The sequence below is a fragment of the Pogoniulus pusillus genome, chromosome 6, assembly GCF_015220805.1.
Source record: "Pogoniulus pusillus isolate bPogPus1 chromosome 6, bPogPus1.pri, whole genome shotgun sequence".
Lineage (NCBI taxonomy): Eukaryota > Metazoa > Chordata > Aves > Piciformes > Lybiidae > Pogoniulus > Pogoniulus pusillus.
The window spans coordinates 34,684,189-34,707,020 of NC_087269.1; the positions used below are offsets into that span (position 1 = coordinate 34,684,189).

The 22,832-nt window shown below is 40.7% G+C and overlaps 1 protein-coding gene across 5 annotated transcripts in view; it reads left to right on the forward strand.

Moving 5' to 3' along the window:
- Positions 1–22,832, forward strand: part of ARID5B (AT-rich interaction domain 5B) — a 151,759-nt gene that overhangs the window by 104,315 nt on the left and 24,612 nt on the right. For all 5 annotated transcript variants that reach the window (XM_064145183.1, XM_064145182.1, XM_064145181.1 and 2 more), the window contains 3 exons: positions 11,192–11,304; positions 17,659–17,863; positions 20,164–20,216. In XM_064145183.1, coding sequence (XP_064001253.1) covers positions 11,192–11,304; positions 17,659–17,863; positions 20,164–20,216 — 371 coding nt within the window. The remainder of the gene's footprint in view (positions 1–11,191; positions 11,305–17,658; positions 17,864–20,163; positions 20,217–22,832) is intronic.

Here is a 22,832-nt window from a genome sequence, read left to right on the forward strand (position 1 = left end):
ACTGCTGCTTTTGAAATCTCAGCTTCTCTTCCATATTAGGGAATTCTACAGACTCCCTATGTTCCTTAGCTTCAGTATAACGTTAAATCAGTTTGTACATCAGTCTATTTTTAGTTATGAATGAACTTTATGGAGCGCAGTGCGCAGAGTGATTTCAGAGATTCTCACTCATAAAACCCACGTGTCGTGAGCTGCAATTACAGCGGCAAACATTATGCAAGCTCTGGGCTTCCAGAGGCCCAAGCCCTGAAATTTGCAGCAGGAAAGAGCATCCCCCCTCACCCTTTTGTAAGAAATATTACACATACAGTGAATCTCATGACATGAAATGAGGTTAAATTTAGTGACCTTGGCTGCAGCGGGAGGGCTGCCTGGCGTGGCAGCCAGGTGACACTAGAGGGCAACTGAGAGTTTTCTTTGAACCAACCACGCTGGAGATGGTTTTAATATCCACTAAGTGTTTAAACTCGGTAAGGATTTATTTTCCTGTCTGCAGATTTCACGTACAGCCTCTCAGTTTCCATTGACAGCAAATAATAATCCAACCGAAGTTTTTCTGGGGAAAAATACGGCAGGAGCGGGTCAGAAGCCTGCTTTTGCCCAAATAAGGCTTTTTTTACAGACCCCATGTGTTAGATAATGATCAACTGACAGTCGGTCATGAGTTAATAATGCTGGATGCTGAAATATGCATACCATGTGGTATACAACAGTTCTGTGGGGAGAGACAAACGCAGCTATAATTAGACAACTGAAACACAAGGAAGTGTGTAAATTGTTTAATAGTCCCTCCACTTAATTCACTCAGATAATTTCCTAAGAGCCATTATTGACTGTGAAAGAATATTGCACAATCAACTCCATATTTTGTTTCAACCTTGCCCCGCTCAGATAAATTAGTGAATACAGCTTGGTTTTATTTGGATTTTCTGAGTGCTAGAGATTTCCCAGGGCTGTAACGCAGAGATGGGCTCACTTCTGCTTGTGATGACGTTTGGAACAATTGCACTGAGATCACAGAGTGTGCGCTCTTTAAAAGTGGGCACATGACCTAAGCGTCAGGACTTTAAACCAAGCATTTCTGGGGTGTTTCAGTAGTTATGCAGACTACCTTTTCTACTTGTACACAACCTGACAAAGTTACTGGAGTTCCATCACTCTGCTCAGCAGTGCTCACCTTCACACCCCATTATTGGAGTGCTGTGTCAGGTGTATGCAGGTCCCCAGGATGCGAGTGCTTTATCCCAACATCTCTGTGGAAGCCTGAACCTCTTTATGGCTCAGCATTCTGTGACAGGGTGCCCAGCAATCTAACTGCTGCAGGTGAAGTTGGTGATGACCCAGAGATGTGCATGGGAGCGGGGCTTAGGCTACAGCTGATACTCCTGTCTCCACCTGACACATTGTATAGTGCTCATTGTGGTGGCAGCTGCGTGAAGGCATCAGCAGGGAGCTTAGTCTCCAGTTTCTGCATGTCACTTTACTAATATCTTCTTGCAGGTTGATTATGCCTAACAAATTTTGATTAATCTGTGGTGCAGTGATCAAGTGCAAAGAAGAAAACGAAAGAAAACTGTATTATTCTTGCACTTTAAAAAAATCAGTTACAAATCAGAAATGTAAGAGACTTAAGAATAAATTTGTTATTTTCATGTTGTGCACAACTGGATGGTTGTTGCTTCCTACCTGCTGTTGTCAGCCCCGAAAGCAGGGTCTCAGGAAACCTTCCATCTTATGCTTCTTGCATAAATTTCAGCCTGTTTGGATTCATGCACAGTGTCCATCCTTTACCAGTCAATTAGCCCAACTCATCTGTCTATGTGGATACGGCTGGCTACGTATCTACTGTATTTCCAAAGTATGTAGGTCACATCTCCATTGGGTACTGCTGACTCTGCTAGACAGCAATTTCACAAGTGTTGGGTCTTACTGGAGAAAAAAGGAAATACTACCAGGAAAGCTGCCTCACGATTTGCTGTGTGCTCTTATTTGCCTTTTTATTTTTCTAAAGCACTCTAATGGGAAGTCTGCCTTGGGTGTTCTGATGAGTTTTGATGAGACAGGCTGACTTGCATGGGTTTGCTGTGCATTTTCACTCCACGCTGGCATATCTGCGCTGCTTTTGTCGTGGCTGTTACTTAATCCATCACTCTTTCCTCTCTTTCTTTTTTTTTTTTCTCCACCCCGGAAGACAGTGAAGCCCCTGTCTGCTGGGTGTAGCATCTCAGGAGGTGACCTTTAGGGGTAGAGGGTTTCAAGGATGGAGGCTGACTGCAGATTTGTGAGAGAAAGAAAAGATTGATGTCTGATGGTGTGATCCTGCTCAAGCACATGGCGTTACATGATGAGATATGGCAATTTCTTTGTTGAGGACTTGAACGTTTCTTCCCCTTGGTGACAGAGAGTCATGCTGTCTTGGTCACCTTCGATGCTTAGCACAGGCTCAGCCTCAAAGATGTGGATAGCTCCAGTGAGGTCATCAGAGGTTTTTGCATGCTCCAGGTCTTGACAAGTTAGGCATGTACTTTGCTGAATCAGGGCTACAGCTCCTCATGTTCCTTGTCCTGCATAGCAGAGTAATTTACTGTATTTGATGCTGTACTTGTGGAGTTTCTCACCAGAAGAACTACTGAGTCATCTATTCCGGTATGAACCCCAAGTAGTGGTTCATCTGCCAATATTACCAGCAAACACATTCATCCAGTTCACCACCTTTTTTCTGAAGGAGAAGGGAAACAGCTGTTTGAGCAAGGAGTACAGCCAGACAGCTGGACGCCGCCTCTGTGCAGCCAGCCAGGCTGCTGCAGCCGCCTGCAGCAGCAACACTCTCCTGGCAGCAGCCTGGACCTGGCCCTTGCTGTGGCTGAGGCGGGACACCCAGCTCCAGCCCAGTATCTTGACAAAGCCCCCCAAATTGTGTGCATTTCTTCCTGCACTGTGCACACCAGCTTGTGTCTAACTCAGGCTTTTTCTGAAAGGTCTTCTGAAGATCGTTGTGCACATGCCTCCATACACTGGCAATAGATCATATATGTGAACTGCAGTGCTCAGGCACACCTCCTTGCTTCTGAGTGTCAGCTGCTTCTCACCTTTGAGGCACTCTTATTACCTGGATGAAGTCACTCAGCAGTCATTTTTGCTCAAACTCAGCACAACTTGAGTTATTCAGACGTCCTTCTTGAAGGCAGACCTCCTTTTGGACGCAGTATTTCCCATCAGGATAGGTTGAATCTCGAGTTGAGGAATGGCGTGTGAAGTGTCACCCTTGGCCTCAGTCAGCCCTTTAGTTCTTGCTCTTGCATTTCATGCTGGAGTTGTACTGAAGAGCATTGTCTTTGCATGGTCCATTTTCCCTTCTGATTACTCATTTGTGTGACTCAATGTTAGCACTGTGCCAGTCCTTGTGTCTGTGTGAATGTTACTGTCAGCGATCTTGTATTTATTTCACCGATGAAAATGTTGACTACTAGCAAGGCTAAGAGCAACCCTTGTGGAATTCCACAGAAAGTGTTTCCATTTGATGGAAATTACCCACTGATGCCTGCTTATGGCTCTGCCATTCAGACCATTCTTAATCTGTTTCATGTATATTTGAATAAAATTGTGTAATGCTGTTTCCTAGGCAAAATGCTATCTAGTATTAAAGCAACTCCATTCTGAAAGGCAGGGAAGTTATTTGTGTTCAACTAGTTTCTGTAGCCAAGCCTGTAGTTTTGAAAGTGTAAAATAAGATGTTTTGCTTGTTTTTCTTTCCTGTTGTTTTAAGGTCTAGTTTCTGTAAAGCTAAGTCAATTGACTGGCTTTAATTATATTCTTTTGCAAGCATATCATCTGGCTTCTTTGCAAATATGGAACAAATATTTACCAAACACCTCTGCCTCTTTTTGAATCATTAATAACAATCCTGTCATCTGTAGCCAGTAATAGGCCTACACTGGATTTTCTTATTAGTAGTGTTTTAATTTGCTCTAAGGTCTGCTTGAGTGTCACGTATTTGTCAGACATAGATTTTTCTCTGAAGTTTTAACTTCCCTTTTCAATTTACTGCACTTACAATTTCTAACATGTGTATAGATTTTGTCCAAAAAAAACCCTCAACCAGCACTTTTCCCATTTTTTTGGTTTTGTTTTTTTTAAAGCCAAATTAGTCAGAAGGCCATAAAGAAGCCCAGATGAAGCAAAAATCTTAACTTCCAACCATACAGAACTGAAGAAAACTACACTCCAAGTCGCATCCTTAATCTCATCTGCGTCTTCCATGGCAATGAAAAACATTCAATTTTTAGCATAAATGGCCAACCTGATATTTGCAGTGCCTCAGAATTTTCTATTAAAAGCAATGCTAGTCTGAACTGTAATCCATGAAAAATAACCACCTTTTTGTTTTTTTCAGAGATTGTCTGGTCAGGAGGGGGGTCAAAACAACAGTCTGCAGCAAGTCATATGTCTCCACATTAATCCACACAAGGAAGTGTCTGTTTCACTTATTTCCAAATGAGGAATGTTTTCTTTAGAGAGGTAGCAAATTGATTTTCCCCACATGGAGCATGGGATATCTCGTTTCCAAAACAAAACTTTCAGAAATGGCTGCACAAGTCTGCTCTTTATCCATGTGGGTTAGAAAGCAGCGTGGATCCTTAATATTCACTGCTGTACTCTGGAGTTTGCAGGTCAGGTCTGACATGTTCAGTTGTAAGGAATAAACAAGGGTTGGCATTTACAAAAAGTCTAGTAAAAATAGCTTTAATATTTGAATTGTTTTATATGCAGCAAGGGATGTGTGTTTATGGAGAAGCTGTTTAACTTCCAGAGCTCAACAAGAGCTTTAGTTGTTGGTAGATGGTAGACTTCCATTGTAGAGAGTTTCCTGAAATGCAGTTGATACTGCTTTTTCCTAAACAAAGTTCTGAGGGTTTTAATGTAGTCTGCTCTTCTGCTTTATTTTTCAGCTACTTTGATTTTTAACTGTTTGGTGCAATACTAGGTTGGTTGCTGCTTGCTTCTCTTTGTCAGCTCTGCTCAGTGTGCCTGAGCAATAAATGCCCCAGGCCCTCAGACTCTGACCCTGTTTCCAGGAGGGAGAAGCTTTTAAATAAATGTTCAGGGGTGAAAGAAAAATAAACTAAGTGTAAGATCCTGAACTCAGGATTCAGAAAAGGGAATGAGGTGAAGGAGAGAAAACAAAGAGATGGAGGTGATGAGGAAATCGAGGAAGCATCTGGGACTCCAGAACAGTATGTGAGATTAACTAACCTTTGAACAGCTTTTGAGACTGTGCTTAAATATAGCAGTATGCTTTTCTTAACTTTTAGATATTGCAGAATGCCAGAAGCCCCCTAGAGGCGTAAGTGTTAAAACCATTAAAACTGTTAACTTTCTCTTCATTACGTTTTAAAAGGTGCAACATGTTTTTCAGCCAAGAGCTAACTTTTGGCAGGCTGCTGTAGCGGTGTCCTCATCGACCAGTTTTTGCCATGTGCCAGCAGGCATGGTCAGCACATGGTTATTCCTGAGATCAGGGACCACTCTTCTCACCTTGACTTTGATAGCCAGGCACCTCCATATGCCACTTCCAGTTTCTGTTTGGCACCTGATCACGAGTAGCTTTGTGATCTGACGCGTTCTGCCATTTCCACCTACCTGAGAAGGAAAGTCTCCTTGTCTGTTCTGTATCTGCTGCAGGTTTTGCAGCTTAAGGCGACCTGTTCTGGTATTGCAGCTTTTGTGTGCATGTATGAAAACTGGAAAAGGTAGGAAGGACTGGCACAGTGCAAAGGGAACCTGTGAGGGGACGCTCTGCAAGTCTGTCTTAAAGGGAGGGGAGACCGTTTGTGTGTTTGGCTGATGCACTGTAGCTTGTCTCATGCAAACACACTTCTCTTCTAAACTCAGCACCACAGTACATTCCTATTTATTAACTTTCTATACCTTCCAGTGCTCCACCTTAATTCCAGCTTTGTGATTACCTCAGTCTAGTGCATTCCCACCTCTCATGTTTTGAGCTCACCTGACTGTGTAGCTCCAGATCTTCTACTGGCCCTTCTTTGCTGATGGTCCTAGATAGTTTTACAAACTTAGCTGGGATATTTTTTGTGTTGTCATATTCTTGCAGTTGGCAAAAATCCTGTTTTTCCTTCCTTTCCCTTCATCTTTCCACAGGACAGAAACACGGTCGCAAAAGAAACAGTCAGAATCTGCTTGACAGTGTAAGCTGTTAAGTGCATTAGCAGTACTGAGCAGCTGTCCTGGTGTGCTCCTCAGTGAAATGCACCAGTGGCTGTCCTTCCCTTTTCTTTTCCTTTTCAGTTTTTTTTCCTTCTACTTTTGAAGTGTTTCTGAGAAACCAGAGTACCAGCAAGCCAAAATCAAAAGTCATATCAGGAAACAGTTATGCAGATCAGAGAGGCCTGGGAAAGGCAAGAACTTTGATCATGGGCATTACAATGGCTTAGATGTTCTCTAAACTAAGTAATGTGGAGCAAGCAAGAAAAAGGTGCATGTTTTAGGCATGAGTACAGTAATGTTTACTTACATGGTTTGTTGAGCAGCCAACAAGGTCCAAGGTTATTTTGGACTCAGCATGAGTAAGTGATCCAGGTATGACAAATGAGGTAATGCATTCCAGGCTCATTAAAAACTCTTGGCAACACCACTGATTTTGACAGCGTGCCAACATGGCTTGACCTCAGCTGTGTGAAGGCCACTGTTTTTTTTAACACCCTTCCTATAACAACACAACTTCCACATCAGCCAAAATAAGTGCATCTAGAGAATCTTTTTATGGAGTAAGTTGGATTTGTTTGACTTCCAATGATAATCAAACTCCTGAAAAAGAGATCATTCTACTATAACTAACCTGCAGTTAGCCACCCCCAAGGCATAGCCATTGTCTTTAGACTTGTGCATCTAGGAGTGACTGTGTACACGTGATATGTTGCATTCTTAGCATGGGCATGGCTCAAATGAGGCCAACTTGAGTGCTGACAGGTAGATGGTACCTGCACTGGTAACTTCTTTGTCCTGGGGCTGCTGGTAAAATAAGTGATTTCTGAAGGTGCAGTCTTCTTGTAGTGGCCTATGCTTTTCTCCCATATGTAGTGTTTAATCATGGCTGACCTCAGTAGCTCCCATGGATCTTATTCTTGAGAATTTCTCCTTTCCCCTGCTTGCTATCCTCAGGTTCAACTCAGAATGGGAATTGTACGAGGTGGTGAGGCTTTGAAATGCTCTTGCTTCCAATGTCTTTTCTGAATGAGTGGGCAGTGTAGCTGTCTACATCTTCACCTTCTGACCCTCTCCTGATCATCATCTGCAACAGTGATGCTTACACAGGCTCACGAGAGTGCTGGAGGGGAAGAAGTAATTTTTGAGTGATGATGCTCTTTCATGGCTTCATGAACAAAGAGAACCTTTAGCTTCACAGAAACATCTAGCTGGTCTGAGGAGCATTAGCCCTGAGCTCCTCTTTCATGTGTGGCTCACTGTAATCTCAAGAAGAGACTCCTGAGTCAGCAAGACAGAGGTGTGTGTGGGCTTTAGGTGGATGAACACCTTTCCCTTCAAGGTCTGAATGCAGAGGTTTGGGCCATTTTAGTTGTATGAGGTGTACATGCTGATGCCCTTCCATGCCATATTGCCTTGAACAGCAGCAGCTTTGCTCTCCCAGGACATTGTCATCTGCTGATGGCAGGCATGTGGGGGTGTTCTGTTTTGCATCCCAAACCTGAACCTTACAGGGCACCGGTGTTGTGCTAATATTGATCCTTTGAATCACACTTAAGTAGAGGCAAAAAAAGTTCAGCCCATCAACAGTCCCAGTGGAAATTTCAGTAGCTGAGTTTTTCCCTCTCAGATGCTTCAGGAAGGAAAAAGAGAAAGAAAGAGAGGAAAAAACACAGATTGGCAAAAGTAAATGTCAAATGCACAAAGGAAAAAGATATTTAAACTTGTAATAGGTCATGTCTCTCATAGTCCCAATTCAGGCACTTAGACTGAAGAGGTGGCAAAAAAAACCAACTTTTTTTTCTTTACTTATTTATTCTTTTCTTTTTTTTGCTTCTATTTGCTTTGCTTATGTTCTCACCTTCTGGGAATGCAGAAGTTATCAGGTCTCACTGCCACAAATGCTTTCAGAAAATGAGTTTGAAAGCCATATGCACCAACATGTGAAGCAATTGAATTGTTTCAGATATTCTCAAGTAGTCATGCCAGAAGTCCTTCTACACCAGCAAGCAGGGAAAAAAAAAAGCATGGGACATTCACTTAGCTGTCCAATACATACTGAATGTGCAGTGTCATCAGGAAAACTGACTGGGACTAAGCCATAACATGTCTGCAAAATTACATTGAAGTAATTAGAAATAACAAATTCAAGAAAGAAATCTGCAGTGTGCTCATGAATGTGTTGTAGGTGAAACAAAACAAAAAAAATAAAACAAGTATGTGACTTTGAAAATTATTCCTTTGGTCCTAGTCATATTTCCAAACTGAAGAGAACAAAATGGGTATAGTTGCAATATAAATAATCTTTGAATAAGGCATTTATTTGTAATGATTTAGGGAGCAAATGTTAACGGTTTTGTTTCAGCTGTGACTGGAACTGTTTCAGATTCTTTTTTTTTCTGTGGAGTACATACTAGAGGCAAGGACCTTCTCTTCTGGTATTAATTTCTCTGACTGCTTTTGTGTTAATTGTGCATCTGATCTGGAATGGCTTAAAGTGAATTCAAGTTGGGTCAGACCATGGGGTATGTGGGACAGTGCTCGTGTCTGCTACAGACAGACCTTCCCAGCTGCAGCTCCTGAGTCACGAGGAGAATGCAAATACCCCTTTTCAGAGTAGGTTTGTGCCAGTTTTGCCATGGAAGGCTCCAATTCAAACAGTGTTTATATGCAAGCTCAATATACCTGGAATTCAGGAACAAATGCCTTCTTGCTTTTAAAGCTTTTAGCAAAACATTAGAAGTGCTTTATAGCGTGATACAAAGTACAGTGCCAAAAAGCAGGATAACAAGTATGTTTGGAAAACATTGAGCCTTGAACTAGTTTCTTTATTCATTAAAAAAAGAAAGGGGGGCGGGGGGGAGAGAATATGTCATTCACATGCTAGTGTATCTAATCCTAGCTGAACCACAACTCTCCCTGGCTGTTGATGGGACCAGGTTGGGGGATCCATTCATTCAAAGGTCACTGTTTTAATGCATGTGCCAGAGTATAGTAAACTGAGGGAACATTTCTGGATTCTCCTTTACTTTTTCCTAAAAAGTGCAGCTGCTGAGGCTAACCAGGGTTGAGGATCTGCCCGTCCCATCCAGGTCATGTGCAAAAAGAAGCAGACCTCAGGAAGAGCTGAAAGGCAAGGGGATGAGCAGGGTTTATAAATAAGGCAGGGCGGCGTGGCCAGAGCTGGCAGTCTGGCAGCCAGCACTGGAGCCCTCAGAGCTCATCCCACGCTCCTGCCGAGTCGCTCATCTCTGTTTATATGAGTATTGTAGCAGCTGGGGGAGGGGATTTGTAAGCTCGGAGCAAATGCTCTTAGTGTTCATTTTGTGTAAGACTGACATCCACACCAAGTCGAGACTTCCAGCAACGTAGTGTGCAGTCACATGCTGTAGCATTCATGAGTACAGATATAAATCAGGCAGATGTTTGTCGACTGGAATGGGTAATAATTTCTTTCTCTCTTTGTTTGATTTTGCATGTTAGCCTCAGATGACAATTTCAGAATTGCTTTCTGCAGTACTTTTCAACAAGCAGAATGTGCTTCACCAGAGATAGATAGATGGAGATATTTCTATAGGGAAGTAAACATATTTATATAGAGACACATTTGCAGACTTACACACGCGCATGCATATATATTTGTCTATTCACTGTGTGCCAGTACTGGGGAAAGAAAAAAGTGTGTGTCTTTTGGACTTCTAAGTTTTAAACCCATGGCTTATTCTTTTTCTCTCAACAGACCAAATATGACACTGTTACTCAAACTATAAAATCAAATTAGCACCCTTTATTGTGTTTGCAAACTAATTAAAATGTAAAATGTCCTGAAACCACTGGCTTACTGTGTGACAAATGTAAGATTAGAAACAATTAGAAGGCACTCGAGAGGTTTGTGGTGTTTAGATTTCTGACATTGTTCTAATCATCCCTTTAAGTAATGAAAACAATGGTTACCTAGAAATTAAAGGTTTAAAGGAAATTATCTTCTTCGGTACAGTCATTAGTTAATGGTTGTTTATCATTTAAAATGTTTCCATAGTAGTCAGAGGCTGATCTTTACATCTAAAAGCAGGCAGGACACGTAATAATGAGCAAACATCTGCTTCATCTATTATTTCTATATGTGACTGTAATTTATATTGTAATACCACTATTGAAAGATGAGTCTGGTATTTTTTTTATGATGATCTATATCCCATTTTACATATGGCTCAGTGCAGCCAGGATTTAGTCACTGTGTTGTTTCAGGACTGTTTTATCTTAAGAACTGGACAAAACTGAAAGTGATTCTTGTTAATTTGTACATGTGATACGTAACCCTTATGAAACAATCAATCACTTCAGTACTTGTCAACTTCCAGGACTAGCTCTTAAGGGTTTGGGGTTTTTTTTGATCCATTTCAGGTCTGGAGGTTGGTTTGTTTTTTTTTTTTAACTTGGAACTTTTTGTTTTGTTTAAACTTTTTTTAGAAGAACTTTGACAACAATGGCAGGCTATATAAACATGTCTAGGAGCTGTAAAGAATGTCAGTATTTCAGAACGTTTCCAAAACCAGATGTTTCCCAAAGTTGGAAATAGTAGCAGTACTCTTACGTGAAAATTAGAAATAACAAATGTAGCAGGCTGATTAATGCAAAGTTACCTATTAATATTCTATTTTGTTCTTTTTTTTCATCCCATGGAGAAATAGTTGTGCTTTTTCTTCAAGTCCTTTGGAGACCAGTGTTTGCCTTTATATTAATTAGTTCTGTGAAAGTAGAATAGATGAGCCTTGGGGGATATTCTATAGAAATGCATAGCGTGTCAAGATGTAACTCATGGAGGACGGGAATCTCATAATAAGCATTTACTGTAGACAGATGTGTACATTTCTGTGACTGATCATGGTGGAATTATTTATTATGCTTTCAGCTGTTTAAGAATCCAGTATAAGACAATGTGCTTAAATTGTTCTCCATTAATTTTCAGCGCCAAATCTTAAAGGCAGACCACGCAAAAAGAAGCCTTGCCCACAGAGAAGAGATTCATTAAATGGCATTAAGGATTCCAACAATAATTCTGAAAGCAAAGCTGTTGCCAAGGTAAATCACTTAATACTCTTTTCACTACACTCTCTTTTTTTTTTTAGATACAGCCTTGCCTTTGTTTCCCAGCGTGCTGTTTTAAATTTAGAATGTAACTTACTTTCTTGGAGAGATAAATGTAATTTTTTTTTCAATAGTTTTATTCTTCACTTTAAGTCATGCCTGTGTTCAAAGTTACCAGCAACTATAATCACCTAACAACCTAATGTTATCAGCTTGTTGGTAACTGGTAGTGCTTAAGCTTTCTTGGCATCTAGTGTTAGTTTTCACATTCTGTGACACACAAACATAGTTTGTGACAGTATCTTCGAATTTAAAATAAACCTGAGAGCAGCTCACCCTGTTACAGTGTACTTCTAAATATAAGTTTGAAGATAAACAGACTATGAAACTAGAGCCACTTCAGTAATGGTTTCTGAGAAGCCCACACAAATGACATTACCCTGATGTTAAGGTCTCCACTTTTTTAAATTAGAAGGAGGGAGGGGAATAAATAAAGAAAAATTCAGTATAGAAGCTTTTAAAAAAAATCTGGCCTGTTTCTTTAATACTTACTACTGATCTGCATGTTCTAGGGTTTGCTGAATAGTGCATGTTTTAACACAGTCTTCTGTATGTGTGGCAGTGCTTAGCCTATGCTGAAAGCAAAAACTGAATAATCAATTTTAGTGTTTATAAGTTTAATCTTTTATGTATTTCTGGAGTTGCATCTTTTCCTTCAAATATTTTAAAATGGAGGTTTCTGTCATGTAATATACAACGTATTTTCTGTTGTCTTTGTGGTTTTAAATAGAAATTTGGGTTTCTCTTTAAAAAAAAAAAAAGAATGGCTCCTTTTATGATGATTTAATTTGAAACTGTAAGATGCAAAGATGGAAAATCGCTTAAAGCAATACTTGTAGATTTTTGTCTGTGGCGAAACTTTGTCACTGTGTTACTTTCAAGCTAAACAGCTATCTAGGTTTGTATAGGCTGAATTTTTAGGGCAACTGAATCTTCTGTTTCAATAAATTAGATGGATGTGTATCTAAAAAGTGCTTCCATTGTTATGACCATCTCTTTAGGAAATACAGTGAATCTATAGATCCATTTGCGTTGGTATTGTTGTACGCAGCAAATGCTCTGGGAGATTAGGAGGTTAAAGAGGTCAAGTGGAAGTGTTCTGCTCTCAGTTTCTCATAGGAAGGCAAATTAAATTCCTCCTCCTCCTCCCTAGGAGTTCAGTTAAAATTGTGCCTTCTGTTGATGACGATAAAAGAAGCTGAAGTTCATGATGAAGCTTTGCCCTTAAGTCACTGTTTCTCTTCTTTTTGTGCCCTATTGTGCTCAGTTGGAGTCTGTACTATCATATTAGACAGGCATGGTAAAAGGCGATGGAGCCTGGTGTGTTGAGTTGCAGGGTCCTGCCACATACTATAGAGTTTGCCTGAATGTTTTGGTGGGGTTTTTTGTGGTGTGAAAATGTCTCAATTTGCTTCACTTCTCCCTTCCCCCAAGTAATTTTTCATGTTAAAATATTAACTATTAACAGCAAACTGCAGCATGGACCATGTTGTGAAAGCATCCCAGACTGTTGCATGAGTAGTTTTGCCTCTTCAGAACCTGATGTATACATATTAGATAATTAAAATCAACAGTAACACTTCATAACAAACTGTTTATCCTCTCTGTTTATATTTGGGTTCACCCTGCTAGTCAAATGGGAGGATATTTCAGAGGAGAAGTAATTCCACCTATTTATCTAGTCACACCATTCTCATCATTGTGCAGATATTAATAGCATTAATTATCTTGGCCAGCTTAATTTCATTATAAATAATAGACATGATCATGATATAGTGTCCTTGCATGTAGTTACACTGACTTCAGTGTCTCTCTACACATCCGTCTGCGTCTCAGGGCTGTGGATCTACTTCAGTAAGAGTAGGACAGCGAATCAAAAACCCTCTACTGCAGATGGATTGCACTTTGTATAAACCCTGCCCATGGGTTTATGGAGAGGGCAGGGAGGTGTATTTGGGGAAGGTAGGGGAATGGAGGTAGACCTATGTATTCTCATTGTTTGGAACAGTTAAGTCATCATCTTAGGCTCCTTGTTGGGTTCACCATTGATTTTCCTTCTCTGTCCATGCTCCATGTCTGCCTATGCTGACAATGAATCTGCAGAGAGCAGGAGTGAACACTGCTAGTGTAATTGGTAGAAATTCACTTGTGTCAGATGCTGAAACAGTTTGGCAGCAGTCCCAATCATATTCCTGTTCCAGCTAAAATTCCTTTAACCAGAAGTTGTGCTGCTTTCATCCTCAGATCTCGGCACCCTCTGTCTGGCAGCAGCCTTATTTCTTGTGTGGTGGGGTGATGACTCTAATGGAGACACAGTGGCTGTACAGTTTGGGTCAGGAAATGGCAGAATTGGCATTCTGAGGGCTGTGATTTTGAGCCTGTCAAGACCAACACAAGCCACGTGGTTGTAATGGCTTGTTTAATTTCTAGTAATTGGCAGCTGATAACATGAATGCTTTTTACCTTCTTGCATCTTGGTTCTCATTGGACATGTTTACTTGGAACCATCAGCAGATGATTTTGTATGCTTTTTCTGTTACCTGACACAGAAGAGCATTTGAAGGGAAGGAGCAGCTCTTGAATAACTTATATATATTGGTGGCTTGTTAAAAACAGAGCAATTGCAGGACAGGCAATGTGGTTGTGGGCCTGGAGGTGCTGTCCAGAGAAGATCTTTCATGTACCTCTTCTGGATCTTCTTTCTGGTCACTGTATCCTGGGGAAGATCGCAAGCAAGTTCCCCCACAGGCTGGGAATATGTCAGAAGGATGTAAGGCCATCTACTGAGGCAGGAGCAGCACTCCAGGAAAGACTTGTATCAAACACTCCTAGGACTCTGAAGACTTTCATATTTCATGTATTGTCAGTGCTGGACAGGCTTTTGGGACTTGCAGACTCCAGTGTGACCCTCATTGCACCTGCCTCATGATTCCAAAGAATGTTCTCATTCAAAGGAGTGCAGAAATCCAGTGTGGCTTTTTAAAGCTGGCTGATATGACCATTTCAAAGAGCTGAAGGGATTAACTTGTTAAACATGGAAATTGTCCCCCAATGAATCTACTCATTACATCTCCTAGTGCAAATGTTAAAGTAAATCTCTCACTTCATTTGTGCAGCAGGATCTGGGAAATTAGTTTAAAAGTTGCCAGGATATGCTTTTCCTGTGACCACAGGTGGCCTGGCATGCTCTCAGACATGGAGGTTTACTCTGATTGCCTCAGATGTTATCTGATTGAAACTTCTGTAGTGGTCTGTGCTGTGTGTAACCTCTGGCAGAAGACGACTAACATGTGGTTTTATCCATGGTGGGTGTTCACTGGCCATTTGGGCATGGATCATACACTTGTAATGAAGCACACAGTAGGAGGTGGTCAGATGTTGTTGAGCCCATCTCTGTGCACTCCCAGCTTATGCACTTTACAGTACTAGGTTACCTATCAGAGCCTTGGCCCTCAGTGTCATTTTGAGGATATTACTGAGGCTATAATGAAAGACCCTTAAGTCCTCCTGTGTGAATGGAACCCTCCCTTTATGTCAGAGTCATTCTGAGCAGACCAGAAAAGAGAGCAGAGGCAAGAAAAACTCCACATTCAGGACCTCACTCAAGGTTATTGCCCTGTAGGGAGATTCAAAATCATATTTTGAAAGAGAAAGGTAGTTTGTGATGCCTGCTGCAAGTCTGGCATTGCTGTCAGGTTTGTGCTGGATTTACATCAGTGTTACCTAGAATGGTGTTTGGCCCTTACAGTTCTCATTGATTGCTGGTAATGGCATTCATACATATCTCCTGCCAGATGGTGGGGAGGTTTCCAAAGCAAGGCTGATGCCTCGAACACAGAGTGGATGAAGCATTCCAGTCTTCATCAAAGCTGCCTTGAACCTGAAACCGGTTGGAACCCATCCCTTGCATTTTGACACCTTTGAGTTCTACAGGTGCTTTTGACCTCACTTCTCTGTACCCTGGACAAAGAGTGGTTGTATGGAGCACGGGAGTCTCTCACTCCTGGTGACTTTTTTAATATTATTTTCTTTGTTTCCTTGAGAATAACATCTCTTGCCATTAGTTTGCTTGCATAGCAGTGAACTTTGATTTCATTGACCATTCATGCTCAGGCTGTATTTGCAAACATAGTTCTGAATTGTCCAGCTTGGGAGGTGTGGTGTGTGGAAATTCACTTTAAAAGACTGATTGACTTTAGCAAGTGGGGTTAAAAAAAGAAAAGAAAAAATCAGTCCTGTGTCCAGTGAATTTGTTCCAAGTTTTAGCTTGCAACAAATTTGCAGCTCAAATTAAAACTTCTAAAACTAATGAAGTCATAGGTGCATCAGGAGGGTTAACCCACTGAAAATTTTTACAATGTAATCTAAGCTTTGTAGGGGGAAGCTGTTAAATAATTTTGCAAGAAGCCAAAGTGAAAGACTGAACTAGAAAGTGGATAAGGAAATCCAAAGTTCATTTAATAGGGAAAATGTCCCATTAGCTCCAATGAGTGTTGGATGAAACCCAGCATCTTCACGGAAGTTTCATCTCAGGGAGATCAATTACTGAAAGGCAAAGTGTAGTGTCTTGTGCCATAGGAAGAGGGTATCTCTTTGAACCGTGCAGCCAGGGAATATGAAGCAGTACAGCAGACATACTTCACCAGCAAATGATCAAGAAAAATCCCACAGGAAGTCCATTTTCCAATCCCCCCTTGCCTTGGAGGAACCAGCCTGAACCCTGCAGCGTCCAGCAGGAAGATTGTTTAGCAGCATGAATGACCTTGGAAAGCTGTGGCCAGTTCTGTCTGGTTAGGAGCTTTGTCCAACACCTGTGGAAAGCAGTGGAGGCATCTAATCTTAAGTTGGAGCTTTCTGAAAAATTAATACCCTGGCAGAGTGTAAAAGAAAAGAATTTGCTCTCCCTAAGCCTGAAACACAGGGTGTCTTCACTGAGATGAAATGAGCCCATTATAATCTTTCCAATTCTATGTTTGTTGTTTGTTTACAAGCTCTTCATAGAACTTACTTGCAGAATGTCAACAATTAGCCAGGAAATAACCAGTCTAGAAGTGAGGAGAGTGAAGGAGTCAGTTGCTCTCTTGACCAAGAGCCTCTGCCTTCCTGTTCAGTGAGATGCCCTACTCTCCTCTGCTGCCCTCCTAAAATACTGGCTCTTAGGAGACTCCCTGCTCTCTCTAAGAGCACAAATGATGTGTCTTGAATGGATTATGGAGCTACCAGAAGACTCCTCACAGCACTTAAAACACTGAAGGGAGAATGCAAATTGAAAATACCTGTGACTACATCTCCACTGTCTTGAATTGGAGGACTGCCAGTATTTCACTGGAAATGTACTGATCCTGTTTGGGTCATGAAGAGCTTTTAAAAATCAGCTTGCAAGATTCTTCTCATTAGTTGTTTTTGATTTTGTTTTTTTATGTTTACATAAATTATGGGAATGCTAGAGTTGTAATTTGTTTGATTCAATGAGAAGATTATCTTCAGGATTAATCCAGTCTCACTGGATATTGTTCCCTGTGTTTGAATATTGATGGGAAATAAAGTGGTTCTTATTTATTGACGTCCTGAACGGCACGTGTCTGCCAGGGAGGCCAGTGGAAGACCTGTAACACTGGGACTTCTCTTGTGTATTGGAGCTGCCTGTGTCTACCAGGAAAAGGCTCCAGCTACCAGTCTCTTCCGTCTGCTAAATACTGGGGGCTGTGCTTAAGTTTAAGCAGATGCTCAAACCCATTTGACTCAAGTCCATGCAACAGCAAAACTTCCGCTTAGATATGCTGAAAGCTCTGCCTGGGTAAGGCCTGCCAAAGGTTTGCATCTTTTTGGTGGGCCAAAGTAGAGAAAAATGTGTCATTTCAGAGCCGACTGCTGAGCATTCCTGGAAGGGGCTGAACACCCTCAGCTCCAATGGTTTGGCTACAGGAGTCGACAGCGCTCAGTGTCAATCTTGGAACAAGAGTTATTATTAGACTTGCTAATGGCAAGTGTATGTGAGAGATGGGAGCTGTCTGTGACATAGAAATGTATAGTCATAAAAATACAGATCTGGAGAGCATTACCAATGGGTTATAATGATTTAAAGATGTGGCTATTTAAAAATGTTGTGACTAAGATTCAGAACAAGACATTTAGTTCTATAAATAGCTTCCTTTGTTTCTCTCAAACACAGATGCATGGTTTGGCCTTCGTTTCTTCAACAGTCCGTTCTACTAGGAGAGGAAACTTATTCCTTAAGTGAAAATTAGAGATTACCCAGATTTCATATGACATCTTTTCTTTTCCCAGGTAAAATGTGAGGCCAAGTCAGCTTTGCCCAAGCCCAAGAGTAACAACAGCAACTGTAAAAAAGGCTCAAGTGAGGATAAATCAAAGATTGCCGTGGGTGAAGAGTGCCGCGCTGATGAGCAGGCTTTCCTTGTGGCTCTTTATAAATACATGAAAGAAAGGAAAACACCAATTGAACGAATACCCTATTTAGGTTTTAAGCAGAGTAAGTATCCTTTTTCTCACTTTTTTGTTGATATTTTAGTATAGTTTTGGCTTCTCTGGAGAAAGCATTTGCACACAAAGCCTATTTTAAAGCCTTGTGGATGGGGGGGACCATGTTTATGTCTACACGTTTTCCAGTCCAGGCATTTGACTGTCTTATGTCTAGATTTGCATCTCTTCCTTCTGGGGTAGTTGCTGCCGGATATTTATAGGTTTAAATCCGCTGATTATGACTAGAAATAGGCATGTTGAAAACTCTCTAGTTTTCTGTTTTGTAAATCTGCAGCGTCTGTAATGCCTTTCTTCTGAGTTAATAATATGACGTATCTTTATTGTGCCCAGATGTTCTTTATGAAAGGACAAATATTAAAGGAAGACTTTTAAAGGTGGTCAGAAAAGGCACAAAAGAGATCACATTTTAAGCCCCAAAATGTGTTTATAGTTAATAAATTACTGACGTTGGAGAACATAAAGCCAGACTGTTATCTGTTTAACGCAGAATGCAATGTTCAGAATTGCTTTGGCATGTACAGTTTGTCGTGCCACAAACTGTAAAGCAATTGTAGGTGGAGAAGATACAGTTGTAACTAAATTTTATATAAATATTGCAATGCAGTGTAGTTCTTTCCATTTCCAACAAAAGCTGTTAATGGTGGTATTTTCCCTCCTTATCTACAGATTGAATGATACTTTATTTCCTTAAAGGGAAAACTCCATGGATTGAAATATTATTTACTCTAATTTATCTCCCAGATTAAAACCATGTGTTATTTTGATGAAGAATGTCAGACCTGTATGTTTTACATAACAATTTACATACCTAATAGCAATTGGCATTGATTGCAACAGGCCTCCAGCAGCCATTATAAACTTATATAACTCCAAATGATTACAGTGTTTGTCTGAAAACTGGCTGCTTGAAATGGAAGTAAAATTAATGCACTATGAACAGCTTCGTTGCATTATGCATTGATTCAGATTAAATCAAGGCCTAAGCAAAGCTCTCGATAGCTTAGAAACAGTACAAGGTTCAATGAGGCTTTCAGAATGTTTTGTGTTGAAGAGAGGATTTCTCCTCTGTGCCCATTTCATTCTGCACCCCCTCAAGCATGGGGACAGGGTGGGCTTGAAAGACAAGATGACATATTTTTTATAAAAATCCACACTGGGGTGGGGCCTCTGCTAACATTTAGCTGAAATAGACTGAAAGTTGCCTGACATAGATTATAAATTAGGGGCCTAATCCAGTAAATACTTAAATACCAAATGTAAGTGTGCTGAGAAGAGCAGAAATGTTTGCTGGATGGGACTCTGCATGTGTCCAGCAAGACTTACGCAGACATTGCCAATATAAATAGGTTAGGGAAGAAGCAGTACGTACAGCACAAAAGAGCATCCCCCCACTGAGAGAGAGACCCCATCCTCTGAGGTCCACAGCGTTATTGCTGAGTCTGCCCTCAAGTATTTGTAGTGTGTCTGTGGGGAATCACTGTTTGTGGGACAGTGCAGCCACTTATCATAGAGCTAAGTCGTCAATTAAAATTAAATAAAATAACAAAATGAGGCAAAGCAGTGACCCCATGGGACAGTGGGCTAGAATGAAAATCACATGAGAGGAGAGGAGCAGGCATCTCTCAACACGTCCTTTGGATCGAGTTGCCTCTGTTCCTCCAGCCCCACAGCCGTGGGCAAGGCACGACCGCTCATACTGTAATTATTATGGTAATTCTTATTTGTGCTCCTTCTGGGTTCATTTACACAGGACCCGTTAGAATGCAGCTTATTGTTTATTGATTATGGAGGCCATTATCTGAGCTGCAGTAAATATTGAATATTGTTGTTTAATCAATAGGCCCTTCTCTGTGAGCCCAGTGTGTGGCTCATGCTTGCTTGCTAATGAAAGCAGTATTAAACAAATAATTAAAAGCAACATTCTTCCCAATGAGTAATTTTTATTATCAAAGTTATGGAAACATGCTGCAGTCATTATACTGTGTCTTTTATCAGCAAAGGCAAATGAGTCCATTATCTTTGTCTCAGTGTATTTTTCCAGTCCTGTTAAGGAATCTGAGTGTGTTTTCTTGTATGTAATTAAAAATCTATATAGAATGGGCTAATATTTACTCTTTAGATTATGAAAATGCCTCTTTGAAAAATGTTTCACAGGAGTTTTTTCAGGGGCTGTGAGCTTATATTTTTTTTTCTCTACTTCTTTAAAAAACTGTTTAGTTTAATTTGCATTTCTTTGAAATATGTTGGTTAATGCAATGCTTATCTAAATACTTATTGTCCCTCTAACAGTTAACCTTTGGACTATGTTTCAAGCTGCTCAAAAACTGGGAGGATATGAAACAGTAAGTGTTTAAGTAACTTAAATGAAATAATTGTGCAATCTAACTTTTTGCTCTTTGAAAGAATAAAAAAAGGCAAAATGTGAAAGCAAACAATAATTTGCTGCATTTTAGGCTAGTTGTGCACATCGTGGGTTTATTGGACTGCTCTTGGAAACGGTCCCAATTAGTTCCAGGTTTGGCAAAATTGTAAACTTGTCGTAAAAACTACAAGTGGAAAACATATGTAACTCTTCCCTGTCAAGGAAATTAGTTAGGTCTGTAATTTTTTCCCATGTTGAGAAAGGGCTATTATTGTACAACAAGCCAAGATTGCATAAAAGAAATTTCACTTGGCAACATCCCTGACATCTGTTCATGTCTAATATGGGAAATGTATTAAAGGCTTTCAGAAGTAATCAGCATTGTCCATTAAGGAATAGTATGCTGCAGTATCTTCTCTTATTCCAAGTGTAAAGGATCTTTATTAGACAAGGGTCGGTACCACATAAACAGGAAGTTATCAAAGTAATTCAGAAAAGTCTCTGACACTTTTTATCAGCCAACTGTATCTGACAAGAGCAGTTTATTTTTAGCTCACAGCAAAATTCGATGGCCATGGATTTTACAGCATGTATTTTGAACCAATAAAATAATAGAGCAACAAGCTTAGATAAAAATCTTGAAATGAGAAGAAAGAGCTGTATTAATATGGCACATCGAGATGACATCTGTAATAAAAACCAATTGACATAGGAAGATGTCGTCATTGGAAATATTTTCCTTGCACACAATGATCAGATTAAGTTCCTGCTGCAGTTGGATGAAAGAAATGATTTTTGCTTTGTTTACGAAGTAATCTGGGACATATCTATGCTGTAGAGAAATGACAAGAAGAAATGCACTATCAAGAAACTGAAAGTTGTTTGAACTAAAATACAAGACTCACTGTTTGCCTTCCTTACAATAAAGCATATTGTTCTGCAAATCAGCAGCCCGAGTTGATTAGCATGGGTGTGGCAGGGATTTTGTGAAACATGGAATCTAACATTCCTAACAAAAATACATGCTTGGTTTGGCTTTTCTTGTACTTCTATCTTTCATTAATCAGCACATACCATGCTTATGTACAGGGGGGGTGCGTAGGTGTGCTCATGGGTATGTATGAATGAATAGCTACCATAGATAGATTGTTACAGCAATTCCGAGCCAGCAGTAATTGCTGTCAGTTGTAAAGTGTGATGAAAATGAGGGCTAAAATCTTGATCTTGATCCAGAGCACAAGGGAAGGCCAGGAGGGAGATGGAAAGGAGACTGGCGTGTTCAGAGTGCCTGGGGAGGCGGGTGATTTGCACCACTACGTTTCAGATCTGCTTGAAGAGACTGATCAGGGATGCCGAAGTGGTGACTTGCTGGAGAGAACTGAGTTTTTCATGCCAGAATGAGAGGCAGAGAGGTGGTTTTAGAGATGCTGGAGAAGGTGAACTTCTGTGCCCGAGGCAGAGCAGCAATGGGGTGCTGAGTTAGTGAACACAAGGCCAGTAAGCCAGATCTACCAACAGGGGCAGGAACAGGAGGGGATCAGAGAGGAAGGATCACATATATGAGAATGTCATCCAGAGTAGAATTCACAAGACTTCACTCTTGTCTCAAAGCTCCTGTCCTTCTCTCAGTGATAGATGTTCTGCATAGTTTTTACTACCTTTGATGGAAGTGTATCAGCAGAACAAACTAAGCAGGTCACCAAATGACAAGACAATCGTGACTCACGCCCCCTGACATACCTGAGAGCCCAGCCTTGGTTTGAGAGTGCCTGGCTGAAGTAGTGGGCCTGATTCTGGTTTTATAATGTGAGTGGCATCTGTGCTCTCTGTAGAAGAACTGAAGCTGGGAGGACTGTTGTGATGCAACTGAAGTTGTAAACGGAGTGTGAGGTTTCCTGAATTCATTCTCTTCTGTGAACAGTCTCATGCTCGAGATGGAGCTGCCTTTGCTTTACATTCCCTGAATGTTAAACCAATAGCTGTTGCAATACTTTGACCTGTGCACCTGTTTTTTATTGGTTTATGGCCAGTTGATGTTCCCTGTGTTTGCCAGGTTGCATTTGTTTGTTTATATTTTATCACAGTGAGCATTGTTGAGAGGCTTTCATGTTTGATTTGTGTTTCATTTTTCAGCAAGGCAGTGGATGACTGGGGTGATATAGACCTGGGTGACAGTATCAGTTCCAGAATCTTAGGCAGGTCTGCTTAGATGTAGAAATTTTGAGTGAGTGCTGTCATTCAGAAAGTCCAGAATCCACGAGTCACACACACAGTGTCAATATCTGTTGATGATAAGTCATGTGCAGAGCAATGGCTTTCTGACTAATACACCTATCTATATGGAACCTTCCATCTGACTTGAACATTTGGCTATTATAAGAGCTTCATCATCTTTAACTTGTTTTAAAATTGCCCAGACTTCTGTTTTATGCACTGAGGTAGAAATATGTCTTTTCTTTTGGAACTATTGTGAAGAGACTTTTTAAAAGTACATACTTGGCTTCGGTGTGTGGCAGCTACTTTATGAACAGAAAGCAAACAACAGATTGGTTAAAATCACATGTGGGAACTTAAGACTGGTCAGACAACTAGTTAT